A 25,639-nucleotide genomic window follows, 5' to 3' on the forward strand; every position below is an offset into this window, starting at 1 on the left:
TGCAGGGCTGTATCCTAGCTCCAGAACAGAGGCAGGGGGATTCCAGGTTCAGTGGTACCATGTGCTACATAGCAAGTTCAAGGCCCTCCTAGGCTACATACAGAGTGAAACTTTGTTTCAAGGGAGGGGTTGTATTCTGATATTTCAAGCAGTGGCTAATCCTTAAACTCTGTAATCAATGAATGATAGGCTCTCCCTCAGTCTCCTAGACTTCTAGTCATTAACAGGACTTTATATCCCAAATCGGTTTTTATTTGGGGGGATTTTGTTGTTTTGAGACAGTGTCTCATGTAGAACTTGATGGCCTCCAGCTCATTATGTAGCTGAGACTGACCATGAATGCCTCATTTTCCTACCTCTTGCCTCCCAAGTGTTGGGAGTTCAGTCATGAGCCACCATGCCTGGCCTTTCTCGTGACCTCTAAGGACTAGCAGCGATGTTCCAGTTTGTCTGTTAGCAAACCGCTCACATCACTGTGGTCCTTTTTTTCTGCTGACATCCTATCCCAGGCCACTCAGGCATGTTTAGATCCAGAGACCCAGAGTATTGAAATGGCCAGAGGGGAGGGCTGATTCATGAGATTCCATCCATTCCCTGGTGGGTGACTCCCTCTCTCTGAACCCTGAACAGAAGCCATGAAGCTAAATAATCAAGCTATGAAAGGGCGATTTGAGGAGCTTTCTGCCTGGACAGAGAAGCAGAAGGAAGAACGCCAGTTGTTTGAGATACAAAGCAAAGAGGCTAAGGAGCGCCTCAAGGCCCTGAGTCATGAAAATGAGAGGCTGAAGGAAGAGCTTGGAAAACTAAAAGAGAAATCAGAAAGGCCATTTGAAGTGAGTACACGATCTGCCATGGTTTTGTTTCCTGAATACGTACAGCTGCTATCTAACAAACCTTTTCCTGGGGTTACACACACACACACACACACACACACACACACACACACACACACACCCAGAAGAATCTTATAACAGACCAAAGTATGGGTCCTACCAAAGTTCAAGTTGGTAAACCAATGAATTGTAGCTTCTAAAAGTATCACTGAAGGGTTACTTACAGGAGCAGAAATAACTCAAAGACAGCTGCATCACTAAGCCCCACCCCAGCATGGGTGACAGACAGCTCACAAAAACTGGGAACCCTGGAGCTCACTGCACAGCCTACAGGCAGCTCAACAGGTTGATGTGTCCTTTCCTGGTCTAAACTCTGGTCTAAATTTCTAAGAGGCTTGCCTAGTTTCTGCTTCTTTCGGGCAATTGGCTTCCTCTCACATAATCTCGTTTGTGTTTTTTTTCCTCATTGTCCTTGTAGCTCAGTTTTCTTCCCTCTAAGGGGACTCTCAGTTTTGTTTTGTTTTTTATTAGTTACTTGGGCTGGGAGGGACATCTAGTTATTCTGGTCAGTTTCAGGGACTTCCTGAAGCTGTTTTGAGTCCTTTGCTTTCCTGCAGGAAGGAATGTTTCTATCTGGGAAGAAACTGTTACACAACAGAAGGAGAATCTTCTTAGTCTTGACTGTCAGATCGAAACTTTCCATGGTTGAGGTTGGACTGGTATTTTAAATGGTCTTGGAAGCAGTGTAGTTTTGCTGGAAACACTGGCTGGGTCACACGTAATCTCTGTTGGGGAAGGATATTTGGAAGGGCAGAGCTGAGATGTTCTCAGCTGAGGAGACTGCTTGCCATGGTGCAGTCATGAGGGCCTCCTCTCTAACATCTGTGTAAAATCTGGAATCAGAGATGCACATCTGTAAATTCAGTATGAGGGGCCAAGATAAGCAGATCCCTGAAATTTGTTGGCCAGCTAGACAAACCAATGAGCTCCAGGTTCAGTGAGAGAGAACTTGTTTCAAAAAAATATGACAGTGATCTAGGAAGACACCCAGTGTTGATCTCTGGCCTCCAGAATACACACCTACATGTGTGCACACCTTCACACACATGTGCACATACCTACAGACGTATAATTATAATGTAATCCCAGCATGTGAAGACTGAGAAAGGTGGCGAGTCCAAAGCCAGTATGTACTACATACTGAGTCCTAGGCCAGGCTGGGTAGTATGAGTCTCACTGTCTCAAAACAAAACTAAAAACACATTCAAGTAATAGACCAGTGTTTCATATTCATTTAAAAATGGTAGGTAGACCTCTGTCTACAAACACCCAATTGCTAGTTTTTAGATTTATATCCTTGATATAAAATTAGGTTTTACAAGTGTGCCTTGGAATGTTCACTTTTTGGCTATATTATCCTTTTTTAATAAGGATTTATTTATTATATATAAGTACACTGTAGCTGTCTTCCAACACACCAGAAGAGGGAATCAGATCTCATTACAGATGGTTTTGAGTTTTGTTAATCCTTCTTTTCTGTGGATGGATAAAAATGGAAACAAAGTAAAAGGAACAGAAGAAAGAAGAAAGTATTGGAAAGAAAGTGATGTAGAGTAACTTGAAGCATGAAAGCTACTTAGAAGAACACTGTATCAATTGTATGTGCCGGTCACATGTGTATGTGGGTGCCTGTGTGCATGGGTGTGTGTGTGTGACTTGTACATGTAGAAGCCACAGGACAACCTCAAGTGTCATCATCAAGAAGGCTAGCCTTCTCCTTTGAGACAGGCTCTTTTTTTTTTTTTTAAGATTTATTTTAGTTATATGAGTACACTGTTGCTCTCTTCAGAGAGCACCAGAAGAGGGCATCAGATCCCATTACAGATGGTTGTGAGCCACCATGTAGTTGCTGGGAATTGAACTCAGGACTTCTGGAATAGCAATCAGTGCTCTTGAGCACTGAGCCAGCTCTCCAGCGCTGAGACAGGCTCTTTTACTGGCCTGAAGCTCACCAACCAAGCCCCAGGGTCCCCTTGCGTTTACTTCTCAGCATCTCTGCATCGGAATCTTTATACAGATACTGGAAATCAGATTCAGGCACATACATAGTGTGTGCTTTATCAATGGAACCTTTCGTTCTTCCAGCCCCACCCACAGGAATCTTCTGTTCGAGATAGGGTCTAGCTGTACTGGCCAGATTTGCAAATCTCCCAGGCATATCTTTATTAATCAGATTGACAGTCAAGATTAGCCACCTCAGGGTTGGGGATTTAGCTCAGTGGTAGAGCGCTTGCCTAGGAAGCGCAAGGCCCTGGGTTCGGTCCCCAGCTCCAGAAAAAAAGAACCAAAAAAAAGATTTAGCCACCTCAGTTGACCCATCCTAAGGCCAATGAAATGACAAAGGAACGGTATCCCATGAGGCCAATGGCTAGAGCTCAAAGGGGGCAAATGCTCTAACAGTAGAGTCAGATAGCTCAAAGGGGCTAGATGGTAACAGTGGGGTCCACATAGTGATCAGAGAGATAAGCCATGGTGGGTTTAGTGCAAAGAATGGAGAATGCCAATAGTAAAGCAAAGAGTTCTCTTATAAGGTGTTTATGACCAAGTAAGTAGATTAATAATTCCCCACAGGTTACTAGGAGATCATTATGATTTAGGAAAACAAAATTAACCTAATACTGTGTGATTCTAATGTCATGGCCTTCTATTTTAGGCCTTCAGATACTTGTTGGAAGCTCTATTTCCTGCCCTTTTACCAAGTGTGGTTGTATAATATTTTTTAATTTATTCACTCTTCTCTCATGCAATGTATCCTGACCCCAGCCTCCACCTCCACAGCCCCTGCTCCTGCAAGTCCCTTCAGAAAAGAGCAGACCTCCCTGGGACATCAAGCAAACACATCATAACAAGATGCAGTGAGACTAAGGACAAACCCCTATATCAAGGCCACACAAGAGCAGCCAAAAAGGTCAGGGACACCCCCACTCCCACTGTCAAGAATCACCCCAAAACCAAACAAACAAAAAGCAAGCTAAACAACCGCAGCACGCAGACAGGGGACGTAGCACAGACCCATGCAGGTTCCCTGAGCCCCTCGCCGCCCTGCCAAGTTGATTCTGTGGGCTGTGTTCTCCTGGTGTCCTTGACCCCTCTGGCTCCTATAATCCTTCCTCCTCCCCCTCTTCTGTGGGGTGCCCTGAGCTCTGCCTAATGTTTGTCTGTGAGTCTCTGAAAAGTCTCTCTGATGGCAGTAGGGTTAAGCAGCAGCCTGTGAGTGTGTCTATGAGATAGCATTAGGAATGACGCCATTGACTTTTTTCTGTCAGTTGTTCTTAGCTCTACCCTGGGATTCTGCTCTTTACTGTGCTTGGGCCTTTATAGTTCCCATTCAGTTGCCTGTCTATACCATGGAGATTAAGAAACCAGATGGAGTAGGCCTGGGTTAAATCACGGCTCTGAGGTTTCCTGGTTTGGTTCTATTCTAACTGGTTACTCTTTGTTCCTCATTTGTCAAGTGAGTATGAGGATTGTGTGAATTAATTCACTTAAATCAGCATTTGCCATTCTTAGCTGCGAATAATGTGCACAACCCTAGTTTTCTGGTGTGTGTGTGTGTGTGTGTGTGTGTGTGTGTGTGTGTGTGTGTGTGTGTGTGTGTGTGTGTGTTTGAACTATAATAGTTGATGTGTTTAGGTGTACTGGTTAGGGCTTAGAATTAGGAGACAGTAGACAAAGAAATTAAGAAATTAAGCCTAGGGCTGGAAAGATGGCTCAGTGGTTAAGACTGACTGTCTCCCAGAGGTTCTGAGTTCAAATCCCAGCAACCACATGGTGGCTCACAACCATCTGTAATGGGATCTGATGTCCTCTTCTGGTGTGTCTAAAGATAGTGACAGTGTACTCATACTCACATACATGAAATAAATAAATAAGTCTTTTTTTTTAAAAGAAATTAAGCAGAACTTATAAGGACATTTTGTTGGTATTTTTCCTTGCCAGTGATTGGCTTAATCTTAAATGCAAATCACTCCCTCTGCTCCCCTTTCCTTCCCTCCCCACCCCCTCTCTTTCCCACGGCCTTACTGTGTAAACCAGGCCGGCCTCAAGTCTGCCTGCGCTTTCTCAAAGGCTGTAGAATCTTACCATTAGATCAACCTTCCATTGCTCAGACTGGCTGGTGTTCCGCGTGATCCGAGAAGTGGTTTTTGGCTGAAAACCGGACTTATTGCAATCGTAAGGACCATGTATAATCGCTGTGGAGGGAAAGACGCTTTAGCTGTCTTGACTGGGCCGAAAGAATACTGAGGTGATGAACCCACGTTTATTAGTGTTCATTCCAGCTGCTGCAGATGGAACCCCGCCTAGAGCTGTCCAATTTGGGGTCTTGGTTTTAGTTTTATTTGTTGGTTTGTTTTTCCAAGACAAGGGTTCTCTGCATGGCCCACAAGGGTTCTCTGCATGGCCCAGGTATCCCAGAGCAAGTTCTGGGTAGACCAGGGTGACCTTGAACTCAGAGATCTCCTGCCTCTGCCTCCTAAGTGTACACCGCCATCCCTGCACGCCAGGGAACTGGTTCATATCTATGATCCCAGCACTCAAGATGCCGAGGCAGGAGGAGTGCCACAAGTTGGTGTCCAGCCTGGGCTACGTAATGAGTTCCAGGCCAACCTGGGGTACATAGCAAGGCTCATTTTGAATACTTTGTGGACCACATGGTCCATGGTCAGAGAAGGCGCAGAGAAATGGAAAGACTAAAACTCAGTTCGTCAATGGTGAGTACGAGTTTGGATTCCCATATTTAAATGACTTACTTAGAGAATCTGTAGTTGGTGTTCAATCGAGGTATTAATTCCTGAGAATTAAGACTTTTCTCTAAAACCTTGTCTGAAATTTAAGTGAGTGTGAACCAGGTGTACTTGTAATTCCAGGACCCAGGACTCAGGCTAAGGCAGGCAGAGCATGAAGTCAAGTATAGTCAAGGCTGCTGCCCGAGTTCTTGGCCAGCCTGGGCTACACAGAAAGAGACTAACTCAAAAAACAAAGTGTGTGTGTGTGTGTGTGTGAGAGAGAGAGAGAGAGAGAGAGAGAGAGAGAGAGAGAATGTGTGCAGTTTCTTGTTTCTCCTCAGTATTTGCACTTGAAGTTTGAAGGGGGAAGTAAAGCACATTGAAGTATTGTACATGAGGTATAGCAGTTGCCTGGGGAGGAAGCAGGGAGGCCTGGACGGTCTTCGGAGAGACCACGGACTATGTGCTGCCTCGTTTTCCTTTTGACCCCAGACTGAGGCCATTACTCTAGAGCATCTGTAGGACCACCCCTAGTGATCAGTGAATACAGACAGGTCTGTTCTCCCTATGCCCCAGAAAAAAGGCAACCTACCTGAACAGGCTGCACCCCCCCCCCCCGTTACTGTCATATGTGGTCACTACAAAGGGGTGAACTCCACACACACGGGTTTATACTTCACAGGTGTGCAACACTGCTTAATGTGCATTACTGATCATGTGTAGGTTGGAATTTAATTTAACCTGAGTTTTTGTCTTCTCCCACCCTACCCCCGCCCCAGATGTACTCTTATCAATCTCACAGCAGCAGCAAGGGCAGAGCCGCCAGCAGCTGGTGTCCTGGGTGGCTGCAGGCCTTTTCTTATCTTGCCACCACTGAGCCACATGGCCTTGCTGGTGCTCCGGCTTCTGACTGCACGGGATGACTGTGGGGACATGGAGAGATGTGGGTGGGTATGGGGTGGAGAAAAGGTGATTTTAACCCATTGTCCCAGCATGCAGTGGAAACCTTTCTTTCTTGTCATTAGGTTATTCTGAATCTCTTTCTGGTTATATATGGCTCTGGACTATGTACAACTCGGGTTGAATACATTTGAGACAAGCTAACACTGGACTGTATCGCTAGCCCCCAAATTCCCATTTTTATGTAATGAATCAAAATAAGTTGCTAAGTAACAAGGAGAACCTTCTACTTAAAGCACAGGGACAAAGATGTTAGAAAATTGGCTTCTAAAACCAGGCCTGGGGCTGGAGATGTAGCACAGCCAAGGGGCTGCCGAGGACCTGAGTTTAATCCCCAGAACATACATGAAAAGGCATGGCCATGTATGTGTTTGATCCCAGCGCTGGGGAAGCAGAGACAAGCAGGTTCCCTGGCTGCTGGGCCAGACAGCTTAGCCCTATTTGGCAAGTTCTCAGCCAATAGGAGACCCTGTCTCCAAACGAAAACAAAAACAGAAAAGGTGGACCGGGTGGATGGCACCTGAGGGACACCGAAGGTTTTCCTCTACCTTTGCATATGATTACCATGAGCGCGCGCACACACACACACACACACACACACACACACACACACGTGTGTACCCCTAACATACAAAAATAAAGTGGGACCTAGTGGTGCATGTCGATAATACCAGCGCTTGGGAGGTTCCAGAGGTCAGTGCTTTCCTTGGCTCTGAGTTCAAGGTCAACCTGGGTGGCTACATACTATCCTGAGAGAAAGAGAGAGAGAGACAGAGAGACAGAGAGAGAGAGAGACAGAGAGAGAGAAACAGAGATAGAGAAAAAGAGAGACAGAGAGAGAAACAGAGACAGAGAGATAGAAAGAGAGAGAGAAAGAGAGAGACAGAGAGACAGAGAGAGACAGAGAGAGAGACAGAGACAGAGAAACAGAGATAGAGAAAAAGAGAGACAGAGAGATAGAGAAAGAGAGAGACAGGCACAGAGAGAGAGAGAGAGAGAGAGAGAGAGAGAGAGAGAGAGAGAAACAGAGAGAGGGGCCGGAGGGAGACAGACAGAGACAGAGAGACAGAGCGAGAGAACACACAACGCTGTCTGTGATGCTCGGCCTTTAACCATCAAAGTTTACCAGCCAAACCTTTGGTTTGATTTGTGTATTCGCCTCATGCCCCATTCCTGGTCTTCCCAGGACATCACAGGTAGATGCGGGTTTCCCAGAACCGACTTGGAGCAGGAAGTGGAGCAACTGAAGAGGCAGGTGGAGCAGGAAGTGGAGCATCTGAAGATCCAGGTGAGGCGCCTTCAGGCTGAGAAAGCGGACCTGCTGGGCATCGTCTCAGAACTGCAGCTCAAGCTCAACTCCGGCGGCTCCTCAGAAGACTCCTTCGTGGAGATCAGGATGACTGTAAGAACTGTGGGGTGTTTTAATATGAAGCAAATGCCCAACCCCCTCTAGACATGTGAAACACAATGCCTGAATGTCTGTCTGTCTTATCTAACATAGACGATCCAAATAGCAAGATTCCAGTAAAACGAAGATAAATTGGCTCCCATTTTTTTAAGTGTAGCACGCTTAACAAGGGTTGTCTTAACTGCAAAATATATCACTCAGCTTTTCGATGAAAGATAAAGTCCCCACCTTAAACGTGCCCTCCCAAGTTGGACATTTCTTTGACCGATCTGAAAACAAACAAAATGTTCCAAACAAAAACCATAAGCATAAACTGTTGGGGGTTTTTTTTGGTTTTTTTGTTTGTTTGTTTGTTTGTTTTGTTTTTTCTTTTCTATTTTTCAGAGCTGGGGACCGAACCCAGGGCCTTGCACTTGCTAGGCAAGTGCTCTACCACTGAGCTAAATCCCCAACCCCATAAACTGTTTTTTTTTTTCTTCAAGACAAAGTTGTGTAGAATGGTGAGCAGAATTGTGAGCAGACGTTTGGCTGGCTTTTGAACATCTTAAATTCTTTTTACACACGTGGCATGACACTGCACGGAGGCCAGAGAGCACCTCACAGGGATTGGTTGTCTCCTATGATGTGCATTTAACTGTATTCGATAGACTCTTTCTGAAGTCTAGTGAGGAAGCACCGTAATAAATGATAAGAGGGAGAGGGGAGGAAGAGGGGCAACATCTAGAACGTAAATAAATAAAATAATTAATTTAAAACCAAGAGGGCCTGAAAGGATGGCTCAGCAGTTTGCCACCTAAGGCTGGTTTCTAGAACCCACAGAAAGGGTACAGGAGCTCACTGACCTTGCACCTGCTCCGTGGCACAAGCACTCCCACACCCATAGTAATAATAAATTACATCTCGGGGTTGGGGATTTGGCTCAGTGGTAGAGCGCTTGCCTAGGAAGCGCAAGGTCCTGGGTTCGATCCCCAGCCTTGAAAAAAAAAATAAATAAAATAAATAAATTACATCTCAGTGATAAAAAGGACTGGCTGTGTACCTTAATTGGTGAGAGTGCTTGCTTGCACATTGGACATAGAATGCAAGCTTCCAAGCCTCCAGGGGCCACATGAAACAATTACCACAATTTGTTAAATTTGTGGTAATTGTTTCATGTGCTAAACCAGATAATGAGGAGCAAGCTAAACCAGATAACGAGGAGCAAGAATGTAACAGAGATAAAGTGCCTATTAAATTTTGCCAAGCCAGCTGCCATTATAAACTGGCCCGCCGTATTCACTTGTGAGGGAGTAAGAGGCCAAGACTAGGGCTGACAGGATTCGAGAGCTGGTTCTATTTCAATAAGCGAATGGAGCAAACCTTCACAGTTGCACAAAGATGGTTCTGGAGGCTTTGGCTACACTGTTCCTAAGCCATGGACAGAGTTTTCCAGCCCACAGAAGCAAAGTGAAGCACATGTACACTCACAATAATTGTCACTCAGCTGGGAGGCCGCAGATGATGCTAACCCCGGGAGGAGACTGGTTTGGAAACTCATTTATCCTTAAGTGGATAGTGACTGTTAGGGTTGTCCTGGTTGTATGTGAGGGCTGCAGTAAAGAAACATTGAATCGGCCACTGCATTATTAGGAGGGAGGGTTTTATTGTGAATAAGGGAGAAAGAATATCCAGAGGCATCTGGAAGAGTCCAGGTCAAAGAGGCAAAGACTGGGCTGGCCACGTCTATCTGCCGGAGAAGGAGGGTGGGTGGGGGCAGCATATGGAAATCATGTGGATTATAAGGAAGAGGAGAAGAGTAGCTGGGGGAAGGGAAGCCAAGCTGGGGCGGGCCTGGGTGGGAGTCAAGGGAAGGGAAGAAGGAAAGCCCAGGAGACGGAACAGTGCTTGCGTATAGAGACTGGAGGGGCCTAGAGGCCAGCATGCGCTTTGATATGCAGCTACAGGTATATATTATTGGGAAACACTTTTCCAGAAGCAAGGAAAAGGATTCCTTTTGGCAGCCAAGAACCTCCAGTTCATAAATCACTGAGGAATGCTGGCCTTTATCTGACCACCAAAAATCCTTGTATAATCCAGCTTCAGCTGGGCCAAGAATGTCATTTCTGGGCACAGGCACTGCCTTTGTAGTTTTGGGAACTGGCATCCCCTTTGAACCTGACATTAGCCATCCAAGGCTGGTAACTTCGTGAGGGAGACCCTGGCTCCCTTCTCCGGCACCATATAAACTGGGTGGGACAGCATAAGTCTGTGAGCCCAGGACTTGATAGGTGGGGGCAGGAGCGTAAGAGTAAGAAGTTCAAGATCATTCTTTCTCAGCTACATAGCCAGTTCAAGGCTAGCCTGGGATACATGAAACCTTGTCTCAAAAAAGAGGGATGGGATAGCTGGAGTTACAACTCAGCAGTTAAAAGAATACCATCCGGGGTTGGGGATTTAGCTCAGTGGTAGAGCGCTTGCCTAGGAAGCGCAAGGCCCTGGGTTCGGTCCCCAGCTCCGGAAAAAAAAAAGAACCAAAAAAAAAAAAAAAAAAAAGAATACCATCCTTCTAGAGGACCCGAGTTCTGTTCCCACATGGGGGCTCACAACTGCCTTTAATTCCAGCTCCAGAACAACAACACCTTCTTCTGGCCTCTGATACCTACCCTTATTTACACACCAGTGTGTACAAGCACGTAATCAGTCCTAAAATAAATATTTAAGCAGTGGGAACAACTCTGGAGGTAGGCTGAGGAGAGCTGGTCTTTACCTCCCTGCCAGAAACCACGACTTAGCTTCTGAGAACAGAATTTGAGGCCAGAGGTATCAACCTTAAGTTCTGTGAATTGGCCAGCTGAGGCAGTATGCACCCACCCCTGAGCTTCTGTGAGAGGCCCTTTTGAGGGGTCCCATAACAAAGGAAAGCAGCAGAGTAGGCACCAGAGAGACCTCGCCTTCTGAGCTGCTAAGAGACATCTGAAGTGAGAGTGAAACCACACCCGGACAAAGTCCTTCATAATAGAAGTGTCATTTCCACCTTGTCCAAGTTCATATCTGAGGGAGGAAGATATTAAAGAGAGAGGTGTGCTTTGTAGATAAAGCCAGGGAGCGGAGAGCAGCTTCTCAGACTTGTAGACCTGGAGTATTGAGCGTGGGACTCCTTACTCACTAACTGCCAAGAGCAATCATTGTCAAACGACCCTTACTCCTTCCCTGCCCTCTGAGACATTTATGTACAGTCAGCTGCCCAGAGGAGGATTTGGAAAGCAAACTTCTTTACAAGTGCCGGGAGACGACTGAAACGGACTTTTAGCCCTGTGAATGGCTGAAGCCCAAATGTTTTATCAAGTTTCCTAGCACCACTTCTCCCGGGTTAGCATCATCTGCTGGCTCCCAGATGAGTGACAGCTATCGTGAGTGTCAAAGAGCTTCGCTTTGCTTCTGTGGGCTGGAGAGCCCTTCCGTGGCTTAGGAAGAGGGTAGCATCCTGGAGAGCTGTCTTGGTGCAGTTGTGAAGGTTTGCTCCATTGGCTTACCGAAGTAGAACCAGCTCACAAATCCGGTCGGCTTAGGGTTTAGCTTTGGTTCCCTGACAGGCCACTGGTGCAGGCAAACGTGCAGTGGCCGCCAGCTTGGCAAAGGCAGGACCTTGTAAGCCAAATCCACATTCATGGGTTGAGTGTATTCCAATGCAGGACACTGACCTTCATGCCTTAGCTTAGATATTTATAATCCTGACAGGGAGTGCAGGCCCTGGGGACAGTGTTTTCTGTTTCATTTGAGTGGCCCAATTTAGATCCTATCTCATACGAAGGCTGGATGGGTATTTTCCTTGGATGGAAACTTTGTCTTTGTCCTTTGAAGGGGGACCTGGTCTGCAGATCCCTTTCATCTCTGTCGTTACAGGAAGGAGAGGCGGAAGGGGCAATGAAGGAGATGAGGAACAGCGCTGGACCCACAAGGACAGACTCCATCAGCATGTAGGTGATGGGACTCCAGTGTCATTTCTCTGAGCCTGTCACTGGGGTTGGACATGATGAAGAAAGTTACTTTGCTTTTGAGGAAGGGTCTTGCTCTGGGATCCAGGTTTGATTTGAACCTACAACCACCCCTGCCTTAGCTTCCCAAGCGCTAACCTTCATTTTCAATGGTATTTGATGTCGCAACTCAAACTGGCAGCAAACCAAAACAAAGTGGCGTGCCTTTTAAAGGCTGACAAAGGCTGACTTCTCTGTTACAGGGGCGTTTGCTCTCTGTCAGAAGTGTAAGCACGCTTATCCTCAGTGACAGGGAGGCGTGTTCCTGGGCTGCACCCCTGTGCTCGCTCAAGTGCTGGAGCAGCTTGGACTAAACAGGCGGCCTGGCTGCCTTAAGTGGGATCCACCTTCTGCTGTTCCCTATTCTCTCTGATTATCAGCCACAGTAACCGATGCTGTGCTCTTCTGAGGCAATGGCCAAGAGGGCTGCCAATATGTATGTATCATGTGTATATGTATATGATGGAGAGGGAATGCGCCACAGCACACATACGGAGGCCACAGGGCAGCAGCAGCAGCTCTCAACCCGTGGGTTGCAACCCCTTTGGCAAACCTCTATCTCCAAGAATATTTACATTAGGATTCATAGCAAGAGTAAAGTACAATCATGAAGTCGCAGTGAAGATAATTCTGTGGTTGGGGTTACGACAACGTGAGGAGCTGTAAAGGGTGTCAGCATTAGGTTGAGAAGCACTAGTTTATGGAGATCTCTTCTCTGTACTATGTGGGTTCTGAGAATCAAACTCAGGCCATCAGGAGTGAGGACAAGCATCTTTACCCACTGAGCCATCTCTTCAACCTCAAAGCGCCCAGGACCTTACCTTCAGGATCTGCCTGTCCCAAGCAGATTCTAGAAAACACATAATAAGGAGTGGAAGGGCCTCAAGCAGAGGCAGTAGAACTAGGCCCCGAACTTATTGGTTCTCAAAGGTACCATTACCCAGAGCTGGTGGTTTGCCCATCCTCTCTGTGCGTGTGTGTGTGCGTGTGTGTGTGCGTGTGTGTGTGCGTGTGTGTGTGCGTGTGTGTGTGCGTGTGTGTGTGCGTGTGTGTGTGCGTGTGTGTGTGCGTGTGTGTGTGCAGGCAGCATTAGTCCATTTGCCTGTCAGTTTGCTCGGAATTTCTCTTATGTCCCAGATCTTTAAAACCGTTTTTTCTATTATTTGATAAGTATGCACACAGAAAAAGTAATACAACATTTTTCGGTCTGTCCCTAAGTTCTCCCGTCAGGGAGAATGCAAATAATACAATGCTAGTCTTTCACCAAACAGTAATTAGTATAAGTGAATGTCATTCCTGTTTCTAGTGGGGTTTTTTTTCCTTTTGGTTAAGAAGTCAACTTTTCCCCAAATTGCTGCTTTTACTATCAAGACTTTCCTGGAAGCAGAGGAAGGAAAAAACTATTTGGAAATTTTAAGCCACTTCCTGTTCATTTATTTCCCTATGCAGAGACCACTTCCCCTTTCGAGCCAATAGCTCCTAACCTTTATGAGGCTGGTAAAGTCTGAGGTTGGTTTTTAGGCTTGGGGCTCCAGCTCTGGAGTCCAAGTCTAATCCTGGCATCGAGATATGCGAGCCCAGCAGATGCCGGAAAGACGAGCTGCCATCCCTGGCGTCCTTGCCATCACTCTGAACATTCTGTTACTGGGTGATGCTCACAATCGAGTGTTTGTCGTGAATGTGCCTCCTGCTAACATTTGCTTCCTGTGAAAACCAAAGCCAGAAAAGTTTTTCTCCCCTTGCCTCACAAAGGTCTAACAAGTTGGAGTGGGCAGTGGTCTGAATGGACCTGCATAGTCAGCCCAGAGTCCTCTCTGAACCTGATCTCTGGCGATGGCAGCATGTCCTGCCACAGCTGCTGAACTGTCCCTGCAGATTCTGTGGCTTTGTGGACATAGTCTGTCTCTGGAGTGCACGCTTGCATTGTGAGGTTAGCTTCCTTCCCTGCGACACCATGCTTGCCTCCACACCATGCGTACGAGGATTGAGTCAGCCATGCTTGGGGGCAGTTGAGAACTGAGTGGAGGACCTAGATCTCAGTTGTATCACGCTTCTCTCTTCTGGGTCTTGACATGTTCATTGAGATCAAAACCTTATTAGTTTCCATACCAAATGTGGCGGTGATGTCTTTTTAGGGGCAAATGTACAGAGGACGCCAGGACTTGTGTGGAGTTTGAGGAACTGACTGTGAGCCAACTCCTGCTTTGCCTCAGGGAAGGAAACCAAAAGGTGGAGAGACTCGAGATCGCGCTCAGAGAAGCCAAAGAAAGGTACGAGCTATTAACGTGCAAAACGAAAGGCACCGTGCAAGGCCGTGCACACGACTGTGCATGCACTGCCACAATACAGTCTTGGGACATGTCCCCCACCCAAGAGTCAGTACCGCTCAGCATTCACTACCAGGCTCTCCCGACGTCTTCGGAGATCTCTGCATCCCAAACATCCGTGTATGGACTCAAACAGTGTGGTCTTCTGGGACTGACTGTTTTCACTCTCTTGTCCACGGTGTCCTGCTTGCCAGCGCTCTGTCCTTAAGGCAGGTGTATGACAGAGGAGAGATGTGTATACTTGGCAGCTTGCCACTTGGATATTTCTAATCTTTCTTCCTGTTTCCAAACAACGCAGCTGTCTCCCTGGATACCGAAGGCATAGTTATTAGTTAGTGCGCCAGGCCTGCCTCTGAAGGAGGAGGGTGCACACCCCACCTTGAGTACACTGGGAAAGGTCCTCTTTTCAGTGACACTGAACTTCTATCTTGCAAGCCAGCTGACTCCGTATGTAACAGGGCAAGCCAGTGAGTGGTTATAGAGACTCCTGTTCTCTGCACGGATACCTGGGTGGTGGTTGTGTCCCAGACAAGGCAGGGCTAAAACTAAGACACATGGTCTGGGGCCTGATTGGCACACACACATTGCAAGACGCTGTATTTTCCTGAAATAAGTGAGCCAGGCTTTGTCCCTAATCACTGGAGATAGGAATACAGATGTTCTAAATTTAATCTTTCTGAAAAAAAAAGGGGGGTGATCTATGGGGGAGTGCAGTTTTGCCTTCTGTCTCTCGGTGTGTGGAACATTCATGTTTCGCCTCATAGGGTTTTCTGGGTTTGTTTTTCGTTTGTTGTTTTTGGGGGTTTGGGTTTTATTTGTTATTCTGTGGTTCTGTTGTTGTCTGGATTTTCTGAGACAGGCTCTCACTGCGAGGCCCTGCCTGGCCTGGAACATGCTGTGGTCAGCCATGCTGATCTCACAGAGACACCCCTGCCTCTGACCCCTGAGGGCTGAGATTAAAAGTGTGCGCACAACCATAACTGGGTGGATTTATAGTTTCTAAATAAGTTAGTAAGGAAAAAGAGTTTGTATAAGAAATGCAGCCCTTGTTTAAAAAAAAAAAATCAAGAGGTAACAAGGGAAAGATGACCCAAAATGAACATTTGCCCTAGAAAATTAAGACAACTTGTAATTCACATGTAGGTCAAAACCCGTGCCAAACATGAGCCGTCCTACAGTGTTGAGGAGCCCACCATTCTGCCAGTCCCATCTGGTGCCTCGCCCGGTGTTCGGCCTAGCCAAAGGGGCAGTACCCGCATACCAATTAGGGTTGACAGTTTGTAACAGAAAAATAATAAACCAAAATGGCTCTAAGCCCTCCCATGGAGAAGCACAGAAGCCTGTGAGGAAACAGTGCTTCAAGCAGCCCCTTCCACACCCGCTTTCCCTGCCTCTCAGTCACTTCCAATCCGTCCGCTTGCTTCTTTCATTTGCTGCCCCCATCGATACGGTTTAAATTGTTACTTAATTTTTTGAAGATTTTAATCATGATCTACTGACCTCTAGGTGTGAAAGATGAAGACTGAATTAATTGTCTTGCACAACCATCAGCTGCCCAGCACTTGCATTCCTGGAACTTTCTCTACCTCCTGTTCCCAGTGGGAATTGATAGTTTTGAGCTTTACTCAGATTACTACTCTGTTCCTGTCCCTGTGTGTTTAGACACATGCGTACAACGTATGTGCGCTCACTCACAGTTGAGCCCTGCACTAGGCAATGGTCCTTTTCCTTTTATACTTTTTAGATCTCAGTACAAAATTAGTCATTTAACCATTTGCCTTGTGTGTTGGTCTGCTTGTTTTCTGCTTTTTTAACAGAGTGCAGACTACATAGGTTGTAAACTACGAAAGTGTTTTCAGCCTATAGTTCTGGGGGCTTTCGACAGGAAACAGTCAAGTTTTTATCCTGGCCTTTTACTAGGGACCCACTCCTTCGAAGGCAGTGCTGTGACAGTGCCATGGCAACGAAGTGTCACCAGGGAAGGCTGGAGAGAAGCCATCAGTAGCATAGACTGCTCTTACTGAAGACCTTAGTTCAGTTCCTGGCACCCACACTGACTCACAACTGCCTGTAACTCCAGTGCCAGGGGACCTGATGCTCTCTCTTGACCCCTGCGTTCACACACACACACACACACACACACACAGAGAGAGAGAGAGAGAGAGAGAGAGAGAGAGAGAGAGAGAGATAAAAATAAAGTTCCCTTACCCCCCAGAAACTTCACTGTGACTTTTAAAAGGGATGTTTAATTGTAGCTCCAGGTTTTCCCAGGGAGCCAATCTCTCAATTACATTCAATACGGCATGACTCAGATTGTTTCCAAGGTCTCTCGTTCTGCTTCGTTGTAGTCATTCCTAAGACTCTAGCTAGCATCCTATGGAATTCCTCAGCTCTCCTATGTTGGCTCCCATTTCCTTAATGCAATGCCTTTCTTCCTCTTTCCCCCTTAGTAAAGTACACTGTATGTCTGCCGACTTCCTGAGAGGAAGAATAGGAGAGGAGAATGTTTTGTGAGGTCTGCTTCTCCAGAAGTTCCCGACCTTCATACTCAGTAAACAGTTTGGCTCAATGGAGACCTCGTGGCTCCTGTTCTGGCTGGCTGTTTTCCTGATGACCTTTGAAAGCTTTTCTTCCTTGTGTTCTGACTCCTGGTTTTACTGTTGAGAAACCCATTGCCCCTCTGATTCTGATTGGTTTTGGATGGAACTTCATGGTGCTGTTTTTCCTCACCCCTGCAAGTCCCTTGTTTGTCCCACATAGCCTGAAATTTCATATGTGTGTTGAAGCTTTTTTCCTTCATTTGTTCTAGACACGACTGAACCCTCTCGTTCTTCAAACTCCTGGTCTTCTGACCTTATAAAACAATTTCAGGTTAATGTAGGGATAGACTGTCTCTTAACTTTGTCCTTTTTCATTTTTCTGGAACCTATCATTGTTTTTAGATAGAACTACTCCTTTTCTTTCTTTCGTTTTTGTTTACTTGCTTGTTTGTTTTGGTTTTGTTGTTTTTTCAAGACAGGGTCTCATTGTGTCCCCTGGCTGTCCTAGAACTCAGTCTGTAGATGAGACTGGCCTCAAACTCAGATCTGCCTGCCACGGCCACCCGAGTTCTGGAATTAAAGTTGTGCACCAGCATGCCCAGTGTTTTCCTTAACCTGTGTTCCCCTGTGCCCCGTGTTCTCTTACTGTCTCTCAGAGCTGACCAACACCCACCTTTTTATGGTGGCTTAATATTTATATTTCAATGATTGCAAATAATGCCCTGGGTCTCCAGGAATGTAAGTGATAACCTCTCCTCTACACTGATCTGTTTTCAGTACCAAATACATTTTATTTCAAGGTGTTCCTCAAATGTCACATGATCTTGGTTGGTCAGGTTTCGGAATCAGGCGAGTCAGGAGCTGCTTGAAGCTTGGGGAGCAGCTGCAGGGAGACTCAGTCAGGGCATTTCTTTGGCAAGGCTATGTCTGAAAAAGTGTTTTCCCTCCTCCAGAAAGACGCCTCCTGTCTCTTGCTTTTAGATAGCAAGGTTCTTAATGGGAAATGGGAAAGCCAAGGGCTTCATCATCTAATATAAATTCCTTTAAGTCCCTCAACTGTGCTGAACATCCCTGTATCCCAAGACCCTTGTTTTACGATTTTCTAGTCCTCATCCCCCATCCTGAGGATACACATGGTATCCCCAGTGCCCAGGCCGAAAAGAGTATCAACAGTATGACTTATGGTTCAGGGTCTAGCTTTCTTAGAGTACGACCCCTGCCTATTCCTTCTTGTACTTTCCGATCGTTGTTGCTGCTGAAGTCATGAGGGCATGTGGCTGTTTGAAAGTCCTATTTGTAGACTTTGCAGTGGGAGGAAAAATACAATATATATGAGACCTGTGTGCCTGTATTTATGTCCTAGAGCTTGGACCCAGGGATGTGAGCACACTAGGCAAGGAGTCTGCCGCTCATCCTCACCTCCAGCTCTTGCTCTTCCTTCTCATACAGGGTCCCACAAAGTTGCCAAGGTTGACCTTGAGCAACAACAGCTGCCAGATCACCCAGGCAGCCTTTGAACTTGTGACTCTCTCGCCTCAGATTCCCGAGTAGCTGAGATTTCAGACCTGTACCATCCTGCCCAGCCAGCCTCCTACCTTTAACCACAGTCTCTCTCTGCTTCATCTGTATGGAGATATTGGTGTTCTGTATGAGTTCCTCTTAAGTCACAGGCGTTCCAGGCAGCTAATAGGGCAATATAAAGAGACTTGGAGACCCCATCTTTCTCCAGGCTCTGATGCGTGCATCCGAGTGCTTCTAAAGCTGCTGGTCCTCGTGTGTCTAAACGGAAAGTAAAACCTCTACATTCTTATGTTGTTGGCTGTTGCTTTTTTTTTTTCTTCCAGAATTTCAGATTTTGAAAAGAAAGCAAACGGCCATTCTGCGATTGAGACCCAGACAGAGGGGAGCACACAAAAAGAAGAGGAGGACAAAGACCCAGAGAGTGTGGGTACAGCACCTCCTGTCATATCCCCGCTGGCGATGTGGCTGCTGGGTTCAAGCCTTATGATGCTATTTACCTTAGAAATGGAAACTTGTCTGTAGTCCATGAGATAGAGAGACATAAAAAATGACTCTTTTGTTCCTGTGTTCATCAGCGTGCGTGTGCGCACACACTCCTTTCTTTTTCTTTTCTCTCTCTTTAATTTTTTTAATTTTGAGACCGTGTCTTATCATACAGCCTAGGCTGAGCTCAGACTCTTGATGTTGTTGCCTTTGGTATGCTAGAATCGTATGCCCCAGCTTCTCTGGCTCTGAGTCCCTACTTTAAGACAATGGAGAACACTGTGAAGCCCCCTAATACCCGTGCCTGGTAGGCTGAGGCAGGTAGGATTTCAAATTTAAGGACAGCTTAAGTGACATAGCCAGTTCCAGATCAGCCGGACTACAAAAGCACAATGGGTGGGGAGGTGCAGAGAGAACAGGATGAACTGAGCTGAAGAGAGCACTCCTGCCAGAGCAGCGCACCATTAACTGAAATGCACCAACAGTTAATGGGACAGTATTGACATTTCTAAGCTCTTATAAAACTCATATGCAGATTGACAACTGGCGGGCTTCCAGGAAAAGCTGGATAACAGAAATAATTGCACAAGCTAGAAGCAGACTTTGGCAAGGCAACATAGGCTCTGAGTAACATTGCCCTTTGACCTGGTGACCTATGATCCTGGAAGCATGAGTAGGTCCAGGCTTAGCAGTAAATTCATTACCTTCCATGCTCTGACTGACAGTGGTTGCGCTACATGGAGACAGAAGCTTGCTCAGAAGATGGCTTTTCACATGAGGCCCTTGGGGAAGTCTTGCACAAATCAAGTCTACTGAGGGTATCCATGTTAGCTGGATGCCAGAGGTCCACACTGTCACACAAAGTTCATCTCCTCTCTAACAGTTTCATGTGAATGTCTGGCATTGTCTCTGACAGGTGGGAATCGAAGTGGAAACTCTGAACGTTCAAGTGGCCTCTCTGTTTAAGGAGCTTCAAGAGGCGCACACAAAGCTCAGTGAGGCCGAGCTGATGAAGAAGAGACTTCAAGAAAAGTAATGACTCAGTTCATCTTACCACATGATTTATAAAGTGTTGCTGTACCAAAACAGCTTTGTCACTGTATTGCTAAAACAAAAGCAGGAAAGAGTTTGGTGTTGGTGTACACTCTCGAAGCCCTTGTCACGCGGTCAGGAGGGCACAAGAGGATTGTGCTGTGCAGAGCACCGTGTACAGAGCTTCGAAATGGATAAACACAGCGAAGATGGCTGTAGTGGGCAGCAAGAGTGGGTGGGAGTTATTTAGAAAGACCAATCCAAATTGATTGTCTCGGTCATTCAGACTGACCTAGAGCTGAACCATTTGGCTCTTGACTATTTTTCTTGATTGAGGGAACCATCCTAATGCTGACCCCTGCCACTGAACCTGACAGCCTGAGTTCCTTAGTGTCATCCCCAGGATCCACATAATGGGAGGACAGAACTGATTCCCCCAAATTGTCCTCTGGCTTCTCCGTATACACCTACACACAAACACGAGTGGTAAAAATGTTTGAAGTTAGCAACACTGAGATACCAAGTTAAACTAAGTTGACTGGTCAGCTTAGTCATGGTAGGCAAGCAAGTTAGCCCGAGCCCAGTCTTGTCACACTTTGTACCCTATACATATAGTATTGTGATGTGAGACACCTACTGTGCTTGGCATTAGTACCCTGTGCCTAGCTATAATTTGGTTTTTATTCCACTCAAGTTGTCTTTCTGCTCTCTTAAGAGACGCTCAGGGGCTTTCCTTTTCCCTTACCGAATCCCTGTCAAAAATCAGAGTCTTTGTGACAGACAGACTTTAAATTCTGAAGGGTACCCAGGGAGTTTGCTGTAAGATCCTCTTTAGATCACTACCAGGTTGGGTTAAAATATCACCATATCTAAAATATCCTACCTGCCACAAAACAAAACAAAAAAGCAAACAGGAAGTCAAGAGAACAAACTTTTTATTTTGCCTTCAAAATTCCTATAGCCTACCACACTGTGTATTTGATGTCGCTTCGAGGGTTTGTGCCAAAGCCAGGGGGAGTGACGAAGCGTCCTCTCTCCTCATGGAGCATGCGTCTTTTTCAGGTGTCAGGCTCTGGAAAGGAAGAACTCTGCAACCCCATCGGAGCTGAATGAAAAGCAAGAGCTCGTTTACAGTAACAGGAAGTTAGAGCTGCAGGTGGAGAGCATGCGCTCGGAAATCAAGATGGAGCAGGCCAAGACAGAGGAGGAGAAGTGAGCGGGCGCACGGGCGGGCGCGCGGGCGCACGGGCGGGCGGGCGCGCGGGCGCAAGGGCGGGCGGGCGCGCGGGCGCGCGGGCGGGCGCGCGGGCGGGCGGGCGCGCGGGCGGGCGGGCGCGCGGGCCGGCGGGCGCGCGGGCCGGCGGGCGCGCGGGCCGGCGGGCGCGCGGGCCGGCGGGCGCGCGGGCCGGCGGGCGGGCGGGCCGGCGGGCGGGCGGGCCGGCGGGCGGGCGAGCCGGCGGGCGGGCGAGCCGGCGGGCGGGCGAGCCGGCGGGCGGGCGAGCCGGCGGGCGGGCGAGCCGGCGAGTGGGCGCACGGGCGGGCGGCGGCGGCTTGCCCAGAAGCGTTAGGACAGCCGGCCAAATACAGATAAGAAGGAGGACCCCAGAGCCACGGCATGAAATGTGTTTTGCCGTCTGGAAACTAGATGTCTAGGAAACTCTTGGGGAGAATTAGATTTTTTAGTTGTATTCTATCTTTTGGGGGAAAGACACTCTTTTGGAAGATACCATTTTCTTTGAGAGGAAGAAAAATGCTGATATGCGGTGGCTGTAGTTTCATTTCTGTTAACGTGATAAAACACCCAGGTGCCCTGGACTGTAGCAGCTATTCATATCACGTCCACAGTCAAGAGCAGAGAGGAATGGGTGCTTAGTTCCCAGCTTGCTTTGCCCACTTCTGCTGGGTTTTTTGTCTTGTCTTGTCAGACAGGATTTCTCTGTGTAGCTCTGGCTATCCCGGAACTCACTCTGTAAACCAGGCTGGCCTCGAACTCACAGAGATCCACCCGACTCTTACACCCGATAATCTAGACCCGATATCTAGGGATAATCTAGAGCCCTAAGCTAGGGACTGGCAGGTGTCACCCACCTTCATGTAGAGGTCATCCTGCATGGGGAAAGGCAATCCGGACAACCCTCACAGGCAGGCCCATGGGCCAGTGGTGAAAGCAATCTCTCACCCAGACTTCTTTCTCAGGTGACTACAGATCCTGTCAAGCTGACAAAAGTTGGTGGGATGAAAAAAACATTTTTCTACTCGAGTTTTCTAAATCTGTTAGGGAGGCAAGAGGATGAGTTTCTGCGACATTTCCCTCATTATCCCATTTTTAATATCTTATTTTAATAGATCCAGGTTAGCCACTCTTCAGGCAACACACGACAAGCTTCTTCAGGAACACAATAAAGCTCTGAGAACAATTGAAGAACTAACCAAACAACAGGTATTCATAGATAGAGAAAAAGGTACTGCCACAGCCTGGGTGGGTAGAAACATCGGATATTATATGTACAAAAAACATCGCATGGCCCCTCAACTAAGTCTGCTTTCAAAGATCACTTTGCAGTGTATCAATTGTAACAAAATTATTACAGCTTTCCACGCTCAGCCTATATATAAAATGTGACTCATGTGTCATGCGGTGCTGAGGTCTCCCAGGCCAGGCATGGGCTTTTTCTACTTCCCGAGGGTGTGTCTGGAGGGAGCTGAGAGCCTGGGCTCCCTGTCAACAGTGTACAGGGAGACAACTGGCCATGGCCTTCTGCTGAATGAGATTGTGCAAAGGTATCTTGCCTGCTGGCAGTGAACTTGGAACCCTGGACTTACAGCGTTTCATTTAAATTAGTAAGGATGTCTAATGTGGTATAAATTCTTCATACGAGTCTTTGAATTAAGTCTCCATTTAAAAGGCTATAAATATTCACTTCCCCCCTTTACTCCTTCCCACCTTCAGGGGATATTCCTTATTCCTTCATTCCTGTATCTGGAATGAACTTCGGGCCTCCTGCAGGCCAATGTCTCCCTTTGCCTCTTACAGGCTCTCAGAGGTACTTGGGCAAGCCTTGAACTTTCAATCCCACTGCCTCAGTCTCCTGCGTAGTTAGGAGTATAGGCCTCTGGCATAAGCCCATGTTTTCTTTTCCTTTTCCAGAGGGGCGGGTAGGTGTGGGTGGTGGTATCCAGATACGTACTGGCGTGTACATGTGGAGGCTGATGTTTGGTATGTTTTAAGACAGGCTACCTCAGTTTCTGAGTGTGTCTCCTATTGAAGCTTGGGTAGCCGGCCAGCAAACCAGAGCCCTTGCTGTCTCTGGATCCCAACTAGGGTTGCAGCAAGAGTCATCGTACCTGGCTTAGATGGCGCTGAGGGTCTGGACTCAGCTCCTCCCACCCAGCAGCACTTCAGTGACTAGATAATCTCCCAGGCCTTTGTTTACTTCATTAAAAAAGAATTTTAGAGCTCTCTTAAACCTATAGCTTTAAAAAAACACACACACATTTATTTCTTTATTTAGAGAGTCTTTATGTGGCCTTGGCTAGCCTAGAACTCACTACATAGAGAAAGCTGGCCTTGAACTCAGAGTTCTACCTGCCCCTGCTGCCTCAGGATTGCTGGGATTAAAGGTATGAGCAATCCTCAGCAAGGACCTGGTCCCTTTAAATGTAAACACGTTTCCAATGCTAAAGTAACAAGATAAATAAGAATATCGGTGCCTCACAAACTCCTCAAAGGAGGCTTCTCATCACTGCACATTTCATGCTATCTGCCATTGATGTGAGCTGAAGAGCTGAACTCATCTGCTGGGAACAGCCTATGCCCCGTGTCACCTTTTAAGAAAGTGTTTTAGTGGGGCTGGAGAGATGGCTCAGCGGTTAAGAGCACTGCTCTTCCAGAGGTCCTGAGTTCAATTCCCAGCAACCACATTGTGACCCAACCATCTGTAATGGGATCTGATAACCCTCTTCTGGTGTGACTGAAGAGAGCTACAGTGTACTTGAATACATAAATAAATAAATCTTTTATAAAAAAAGTATTTTAGTTGGAGGAAGTGGTTGTTGGCAGTCACAAGTGACTCCAACTTCCTGAATGAATTGCCATAGCTAAGTAACAGACTGGAGATGACAGTTCTTAAACATAAACCTTTACATTTTCCTAAAATAGGATTGTGTCACTTCCAAGCCGTTTCTAGAATTTTTTCTGTATTTTTCAGGCAGAAAAAGTGGACAAGGTGCAGCTGCAGGAGCTCAGCGAGAAGCTGGAGCTGGCGGAGCAGGCTCTGGCGTCCAAGCAGCTCCAGATGGATGAGATGAAGCAGACCATCGCCAAGCAGGAGGAGGACCTGGAGACCATGGCCGTCCTCAGGGCTCAGGTGAGGTGCGGTCTAGAACCTGAGCTGAATGACACACGCCGTGCAGATTCCAAATGAGGAGGGCAGTGCTTAATACAATAGTGATTTTCATGTTCTTTCTGACCGTTTTTCCCTCCCCCTCCTCCTCCTCCTCCTCCTCTTCTTCCTCTTCCCCCTTCCTTCTTTTCTCCCTCCTCTTCTTCCTCCTCCTTTTCCTCTTCTTCCTCCTCTTCCTCCTCTCCCCTTCCTTGCCTTCTCCCTCCTCTTCTTCCTCTTCCTCCTCCTCCTTTTCCTCTTCTTCCTCCTCTTCCTCTTCTCTTTTTCCTCTTTCTCCTCCTCCTTTTTGTCTGTTTTGCCAATACATGGTCTCTGTTTAGCTCCGGCTGACTTGGAATTTACTATGTAGAACAGGTTAGCCTTGAACTCACAGAGATCTGCCTGCTTCTACTTTCTAAGTGCTGGTATTAAAGGCCTGCACCACCATGCCTACCCAGTGGATTTTTTTTTAACTTTTAAATGAAAGCCAGGCATGATTGTGCATATGTGAAAATTTCAGCACTTGAGAAATAAAGGCAGAGAAATTAATAGTTCAAGGCCAGCTTTAGATTCCTAGGTACTAGTATTAGACTTATTTCTAAATATTTTTGGAGTTTATACTGTTTATTATAAATGATGTTTTGGGGAGAGTGTTTTGTTTTGTTTTGTTTGAGACTGGGCCTCAAAAGACAAGGTAGCCATAAATTTGCTATCTAGTCAAGAATGACCTTGAACCCCTGATCTTTCTGCCTGTACTTTGCAAATACTCGGATTATAGGCATGCTACATACCTAGCTTCATATGGGTCTTTTTCTTAAAATTTGCTACTAAATAGAAATACTAGACACAGGTATTTTAAAAAAGAAAATGGGCACAGTAGAATTTACTTGCAATCCCAGTGCTGAAATCCCGGAGTTCCCTGGCCAGCCATTCTAGCACACTCAGGGCATTCCACACCAGTGACGCATGCTGTCTCAACAACCAAAGTAGACCACACCTGAGGAATGACATCCAAGGTTGTCCTCTGGCCTGCACATGTTCACGTATGCACACACACAGATGCACGCACGTACGCACACATGCACACGCAGAGAGAGATGTGGAATGATTACATGATTAAAATTAAATAAGTACTACCAGTTGGTCTTACAAAAATACAGGACTGGAATTCTCTCAGGAAGGCCCCATTGTCTTTACATCTTTGTGTATTTTACTTAAGAATGATTCCAGCAGTCTCTATGCTACCTGACGGCTGGCTATCACCAGCTGCCCACCAGGACAAACCCCACCAGGAGCATCATGGGAGCCTGCCTCCCAGAGCCTTGTCTTCCCTTGGGTAGCCCACACGGCAGA

General features: G+C 46.8%; 1 protein-coding gene across 8 annotated transcripts in view; it reads left to right on the forward strand.

The window, feature by feature from the left end:
- Optn (optineurin) overlaps positions 1 to 25,639 on the forward strand; it is a 50,902-nt gene that overhangs the window by 9,585 nt on the left and 15,678 nt on the right. For 5 of the 8 annotated variants that reach the window (XR_015640635.1, XR_015640636.1, NM_145081.4 and 2 more), the window contains 9 exon segments: positions 631 to 833; positions 7,767 to 7,982; positions 11,871 to 11,944; positions 14,137 to 14,271; positions 18,713 to 18,812; positions 19,789 to 19,904; positions 20,967 to 21,116; positions 22,251 to 22,344; positions 24,113 to 24,271. Coding sequence is in view for 6 of the 8 variants with exons in the window: in NM_145081.4 (NP_659549.3) it covers positions 631 to 833; positions 7,767 to 7,982; positions 11,871 to 11,944; positions 14,137 to 14,271; positions 18,713 to 18,812; positions 19,789 to 19,904; positions 20,967 to 21,116; positions 22,251 to 22,344; positions 24,113 to 24,271 (1,247 nt within the window). In the remaining 2 variants the exon portion in view is untranslated. 8 annotated transcript variants of the gene reach the window in all.

The sequence above is a fragment of the Rattus norvegicus genome, chromosome 17 (genome assembly GCF_021556685.1).
Source record: "Rattus norvegicus strain SHRSP/BbbUtx chromosome 17, alternate assembly SHRSP_T2T, whole genome shotgun sequence".
Lineage (NCBI taxonomy): Eukaryota > Metazoa > Chordata > Mammalia > Rodentia > Muridae > Rattus > Rattus norvegicus.